Genomic DNA, 6759 nt, shown 5'->3' on the forward strand with positions numbered 1-6759 from the left:
GAGACAATAGTTCATCTCCTGGTCCCCTGAATCTGTCAGCTGCTTTATTTCAGGTGGACCACAAATCTGGCAGCCAAGCCTTTTCCCCAGTTTTTCAAGCTTCTCAGCATGGGTCAACACTGCCTAGAGAGCAACTCTCTGGAAACCAAATACTGACACTGGGGAATCCAACCCTAGAACTGAAAAGCTCTGCAAAACAGAGAGACAAAATACCCCTCTCCTCATGTTTCCCTTGGTTTCTGGAGAGCACCTAGAGAAAACCTCCTCATCTCTGAACCTAACACAGCCCTTTCCTACTGTCATAACACCTTCTGTAAATGTAGGGTACGATGTTCTCCTCTACCATCAAAACCAAAATCTTCTTCCTGCCAGCTTTGCTCCACTCAGTCCTCTTGGGTAGATAGCCCTAAAACTTTTGTGTGTCTTTCACCCAAACCCCACATCTCCACATCAGGAGAAGTAAGACACTGGACTCATCATCTCTGTCAGGCTTCTCCACATGCACATATACAAGCCAAGACCTACATCCACAGGGCTCACTGCCCATTTCTTAGCGATTAAGTTTCCCCCTCAAAGCACATGACTCTTACACTCCTCACCCCCACACCATTTCCCAGTATTAGGTCACACATATCTGCCTATGCTTCTGCAAAACCCCTGAGGATCACAAAGCAAAAGTCCCTGTCTAATGCAAGGCTGGTGCTGCTATCACCAAGCCAGAGCTTTGTGGCTGGGCTTCGATGTATGTGGTCATCAGCAGGAGGCAGATGATCTACGTCAGAGCTGTGATGACTCAGGGGGTTTTAGGGTGATTTTTTTTCTTTCCCCCACAGCCAATAAGAGCACTCACAGAGGCATATCTTCTCCAGCAGGAAGTAGGGCAGTCACTCCCCTGTCTGCCAGGCTCCTATGAAGTGGTGGAGATGGCAGCGAACTTCATCTACAGTTGTATTGTACTTTGCTGCTTAACACTTTGGAGCTTCAACAGGACTTCATGTGGTAAGAGTGAAAAATAATTGCTTTTGTCCTTGTGTTTTAGGTTCTGTGAGTGCTGCTACCTAATGCACTGGTCAATAACAGCCGTTCTCCAACTGCTGCCCATGCTGGCTCAGCACTGCAGTGTTGAGACTGCAGCTAAAAATCCAACTGCTTAAAAGACTTTCCTTGTAGTTAAGCATGCTATCTCCATGGATATCATTTAGGGATTTTAAAGTCAACGGTTTTAACTCTGTGTGACCTTAAATACTAAATCTAAAGATTGTGGGTAACAACTTGATTGCTAGGTACAGATGGGCACTTGAGTGTCAATTAGCTGACTTTAATGAAGCATTATTCTGTATCGTTTCTTTCTTTGCTGAGCAAGGAAACTTAATTGCAGCTGCCCTTAAATCTTTAGAATGGGAGCTGCAGGCAGGAGTGTTTTTCTCTGAAGGTTTTAGTTCTACTTCAGTTTCACTTTGCCTCCCATATACTGAAAATACTGATGCACTTGGGGGTGGTATTTGGTTAGCCAGTAGATTTTTGTTTCTGCTGTGGTTTCCCTTAGGTGTTGCAGAGGCATGCAGCGACTCTGCTGCATCTTAAGTGTAAAGATAAGGCCTAGCCTTGCTTCTAGTAACGAGGAAGAGGTTTTGAAAGCACCTTATGGAAAAAAAAATCAACCTGTTTCAATCTGCCTATTTGTTTCACTGCGGGCTGGGAGGGAGCATCTACAGGATTGCTCTCTCATACTGCAGAAACGAGGTCCTGAAAGTATTACTTAAGGAAGAAAGCACAAAAGAGGTCCTCTTAATACAACATTCAGCTCATCTCTGCAAGAACAGTCCTCGCTTCCTTGTTAAGTTTGAGCAAAGAAAAGAATCTAACCCTACCATCATCCAAGAGGAGGAGCAGGAGGAGGGCTGGCTTCTCTCTCTTTCTCTCTCTCTTCACATTTATAAATCCAGAAGCAATGATGGGGTCTGAAATATGTATGCTCTGGCCCTAAGTATCTCCTGGTAGACCCACAAGAGTTTTCTGCCCAAGTCATGAGATCACATCCTCTGGGCCTCTAAGTATTGTAGGTGCCTGGGCAGGTCATGCAGTGTCTCTGCTCCTGCCCAGGACTGGATTACAATTGTTTCAGCAATGCTGGTATGCCTAGAGCCCTGCACTGCTATCTGACCCTCTGAGCCATTCTGCCTTGTGCCCGGAGCTCGGTCATCACCTTACACAAATTCAACTTTTTAAGGTAATGGCACTCAAGGGCCAAGCTAGGGAAGAAACAGACAGAAAAGGTTGCAGAGAGTACAGGTGCCTCACATCAGAGAGTTTCTGAGTTTTGGAAATATAGTACTGCAAACTATTTCAAACAGTAAAAGTGATTTCAGTCCAGTGTGTGTGCCATGCAGTGACCATCCTGAATGAGAAGCAAAGCACATAAAGAAAACTGAATCCTAACCTTAAGGAATCTGAGTCATCGAAGGAAAATAGGAGGGTAAAGATGCATTTCAGACATGTAGCCACATGTGACACTGATCAATCTACTAGGCACTGGAGTCAGGAACAAGGTCACTTTGGACTCTGACTTTTGATTTGAGTAACACATGTGATAGTTTTCTTCCTATAAAGTGTAATTTCAGCCAGTCTCACTCACCCTCGCACCCCATGCCTGTAAAAGACATCACCATGACTCAAGAGGTGCTGAGGGCTCTCAAAAGCCACAAAAGGACCTTGTGTTAAGACTGAAAAAGCCTGTGATTTCTTCTACAAAGAAGAGTATCTGATGTTAACACCCCCATCACTGCCACACTTGACGTTCCAACAGGTGTGAAAGCATAGATTCAAGCAAGGTCCTGGTGAGCAGCAAGAAGAACCCAGGGCAGTGACCTGCTTTTAGCTTGGCAGACTATTTCAGTTGCTAGGTGAGCTCAGGATAAAACTGATTCCTATAAGCTGTTGGGTTGGTATTGATGGCACAGGAAAAAGCATGGCATTCCTGAGGGAAAGGACAGTTGGCCTTATGGGCAAACCAAAGCCTGGCTCTACCTCAAACTTCCTTTCTGACTTCAGGCAGGTCCTGCATGACCCTCTTGAATCACCTGTGGATCCTAGTGCCTTAACCCCCTTTGACAACTGGGTAAGATGTGCTTGCTTAAGAAATACCTTCAGTCCAAGGCTCCATGGTCATAAGCTTCTGTGACTCTTGAATCCCATCCTTGCTACAGTGGGAAAATACCGTCCCATAGAGAATAATCTTGGGACCCACCGGTGGATTCTGGATTATTAGGTGAAAAAACACCACCAGATTGCCCAGCAATGGCTGCATACCCAGTCCCAACATAGATCAGAGACATGGGATAGGAAAGTTCATCACCTCCACACCAAACACAAAGCCACGTGGAGAACATCTGCTCCTTTCAAACACATGGTATCTCAGCTCCCATCTGCAAGAAAACATGGAAGTCATTAAGGTAGCTGTGGTATCAGCCAGGAAGAGAGATGAATTTGGACATCCTTGGGTTGAGGAGGGATGTAGAACTGAGTCTTTTCAGGTCAAGATGTAAATCCTTGAACAGTGTTGCAAGTAGGTGCAGCAATTAACACCTGTGGAGGAGGATGTGATAGTGTAACTAGGACATATATAAGCAACCTGTAAGATAAATTTTTGCAAATTTCTATGCTGATGATGATGACATGCAATGCTGGTTTGGTTTGGTTTTTTTTTTAAATAATCTATTTTTTAAATAGATCACCAAGTTGACCCTGTCTTCTACTTAGGTTTCTCAGTGCAAATTGGCTTAGAGTCTATGCTCTGTGTAACTGGCTGTGAGTGAGTAATCTATTTGTGAAAAACCACTAGAGGTGATAAAAAGCTTGACTTTCACAACGGATTCAGTACAAGTTCTGTGTGCACAGGCTCACTGCCTGCACAAACACAGCATGAACTTGAGCATCATCTCCTGCACTGGCAGGTCTTAGCATTAGCAGCGGCTGCACGGCTCCTTGTGCAGGCTGAGGATTTTTTACTCTTCTTTGATTTCAGAAGTGGGAAAATGGAAAATGGAGAGGAAGCCAAATGTAAAAGGGGATGAAATAATGATATCAACTGTAAGCTTCCAGCTTCTTTTCAATTATTGAAAAATAAGCAGGGCATGGGGAAATAGCTACACAACCAAGTAAAAATATACAGTAAATGATTCTATGAAGTGCTCTAATGTGAAAGGCAATGGGTTAACCTTCACACCCCCCAACTTCCATTTCTTCCACAACTTGTTTCTCCACTTCATGACTTTGATAATCACAGAATGGTTTGGGTTGGAAGGGACCTTAAAGATAATCTATTCCAAACACCCTGTCATGGGCAGGAACACCCTCCACTAGACCAGGTTGCTCAAAGTCCCATCCAGCCTAGCCTTGAACACTTCCAGGGATGGGGCATCCACAACTTCTCTGGGCAACATGTTCCAATGTCTTATCACCCTTTCAGTGAAGAATTTCTTCCTAATATCTAATCTAAACCTGCCCTCTGCCAGTTTAAAGCCATTACCCCTTCTCCTGTCACTACATGCCATTGTCAGAAGTCCTTCTCCATGTCTCTTGTAGGCTCCCTTCAGGTACTGAAAGGCTGCAATAAGGTCACCTAAGAACCTTCTCCAGGCTGAACAATCCCAATTCTCTCAGCTTTTCCTCATAGGAAAGGTGCTCCATCCCCTAATCATCTTCATGGCACTCTTCTGGACTTGCTCCAACATGTCTATGTCCTTCTTATGCTGGAGGCCCCAGAGTTTGATGAAGTATTCCATGTGGGATCTTGACATTGACAGAAGATGGTCCCTGACATTTGGGTCGGGGCAACAGCACTTCAATTCTCAAAGCAGCTCATTTTACAGTGAGGAACTAGTCCAAGTTCTGCCCCAGGCCCTCCCCTGCCCAGCTGGAGAAGAGGGACACCCTGTCTTTTGTCAGTATATACAATGAGGGCATCTTCCCCTCACCTTGATCACTCTCTAAATGCTTCTAACATAAAAACCTCAAGATGCTATCAAAGGCTTAAGGGTGGTGTGGGTGAGAAAGAACTTATATCTGCAAGATAAGATATGCAAACTAAGAGCAGCAGGGCTCTCTAGCCAGTGTTTGATATGTTATCAAAACTATATTGTACTCAGAACAACCTGATCTATCTTTATAAGTAGATTCAAAGTCAGTCCTTCTATAAACTGGGAGTTGTACCAGAGACCTTTTAAATAATATTAGTGATACTCTGGCTTCTTCTAAGTCAGTTTGAGCTCTGCTATCACTTCTGGCAGCAGCTTTTTATGTCACTTCATTCCACCGGATTCTTTCACCATTTCAAACATAAAAAGGAAAATTACTTTTAATGAATGTGAGCAGAGTCCTTCTAAAGCACAAAAAGCATTGGACAGGTAAGAACGTTAAGAGGGCTAAAGGTCCCACCCTTTCAGGCAGCTGATGTATTTTACAGTCACGTTTCGTGTTGTTTCAGATATACATGTACCACCACCTCATTCAACCATGAAACCTGGCTCCCCTATCCCAGCAAACATCAACAGCCCTGGTGTTCGCAAAGCAGCTCGCTTTGGGGTTTATAGATACAACAACAGTTCCAATGACCTCTTTCTGTTTAAGGATTCACGAATAAACAAAGCCATGGTACAGGTAAGAAGAGCACACTTCTGGAGGTCCTTCAACCCATTTTCTAATTGACCCTCCTATGGCACACCTAAGACATGGCAGCCCTGATCCTCCTCAGGACTGCTATGAATGCCTAAAGCTGTCCCTCTATCGCCCTGCTACACAGGAGGGCTCTACGTAGGTGACACACAATTTTCAGATGTAGCACTTGATTCCTAGCCAAAATTTTGGCATCTCTTTCCCTTGCCCTTACTTTAAAGGAGGAAACTACTTTCTCTAGATTGTCAGAGGGCTGAAATACATGCTCCATGTGGAAATCAAACGCACTGTGTGTGAGAAGAGGGAGCACTCCAGCCTGGACAGCTGTCACTTCCAGAGGAAAAAAAACCTGCAACAGGTGTGTCCAATTCCTTTGGGGTATTCAATAACTGCTGAAGTAACTGGAGGTGATTCTTGGCCATCTCTAGCTGTATAATCACCTTCAGACCGGCTCTGCCAAGTCCCTGTAGATGTACAAGCCTCTTCTCTGCAGAGCCAGCCAGGGTGCGGTAGGATTATCATCTCTCAAGCATCCAGGGCCAGCTCTTGTCTGCAAAGAGTTGAACTGGACACATCCACCTAACCCATATCCCTGGGTGAACGTGTGCAGAAATACAGTAGGTGCTAGAGGTTTTCTAGGTGGGGGAAATCCTTACACAGGCTTTCCTGCTAGACATGATTACTTAGCAAACAGTACTCTTCCTGGGATAAAGTGGGCAGACAAAAAGATGCTCTCCTCTCCTGCCCCATCATGGCCCGCAATGCTGAGACCAACCCACAGACACCTGAACTTTCTCACCAATTTTCCATTTATTTGCAGATGCTGAGATGCTATTTTGAGGTCTGGATAACACCTTGGTTACAGAAAGTACATGTTCCTGTTCTCCACTGTCACCAACAGCTTTCCCCGTGAGACCCTGACTTACAGGGGATCTACCACCATGTGTTTTTCCTTACCTGGACTGTTGACATCAATACTAAAGTGGAGAATGTACAGAACCACCATAGAGCTTTTCTCTCAAAGTGCATGGTTGTTTTTTCCTTGAGAAAGATACTCAAAAGTGACAAAGACCTGCCTTGACTGAA

At 44.6% G+C, this 6759-nt stretch overlaps 1 protein-coding gene across 1 annotated transcript; it reads left to right on the forward strand.

Moving 5' to 3' along the window:
- Positions 1 to 548: 548 nt before the first annotated feature.
- Positions 549 to 6759, forward strand: CST7 (cystatin F). Its single transcript, XM_017835349.1, has 4 exons — positions 549 to 999; positions 5486 to 5658; positions 5915 to 6031; positions 6494 to 6759. The coding sequence occupies exons 1-4, from the start codon at positions 924 to 926 to the stop codon at positions 6584 to 6586; spliced, it is 459 nt and encodes a 152-aa protein (XP_017690838.1). The 5' UTR covers positions 549 to 923; the 3' UTR covers positions 6587 to 6759.

The sequence above is a fragment of the Lepidothrix coronata genome, unplaced genomic scaffold, assembly GCF_001604755.1.
Source record: "Lepidothrix coronata isolate B3197 unplaced genomic scaffold, Lepidothrix_coronata-1.0 Scaffold255, whole genome shotgun sequence".
Classification (NCBI taxonomy): domain Eukaryota; kingdom Metazoa; phylum Chordata; class Aves; order Passeriformes; family Pipridae; genus Lepidothrix; species Lepidothrix coronata.

Coding starts and splice junctions, on each gene's coding strand:
- CST7 (XM_017835349.1), top strand. CDS start 924: ATGGCAGCGAACTTCATCTACAGTTGTATTGTACTTTGCTGCTTAACA. Junction 1,000..5,485: donor CTTCAACAGGACTTCATGTG/GTAAGAGTGAAA, acceptor GTGTTGTTTCAG/ATATACATGTACCACCACCT. Junction 5,659..5,914: donor TAAACAAAGCCATGGTACAG/GTAAGAAGAGCA, acceptor TACTTTCTCTAG/ATTGTCAGAGGGCTGAAATA.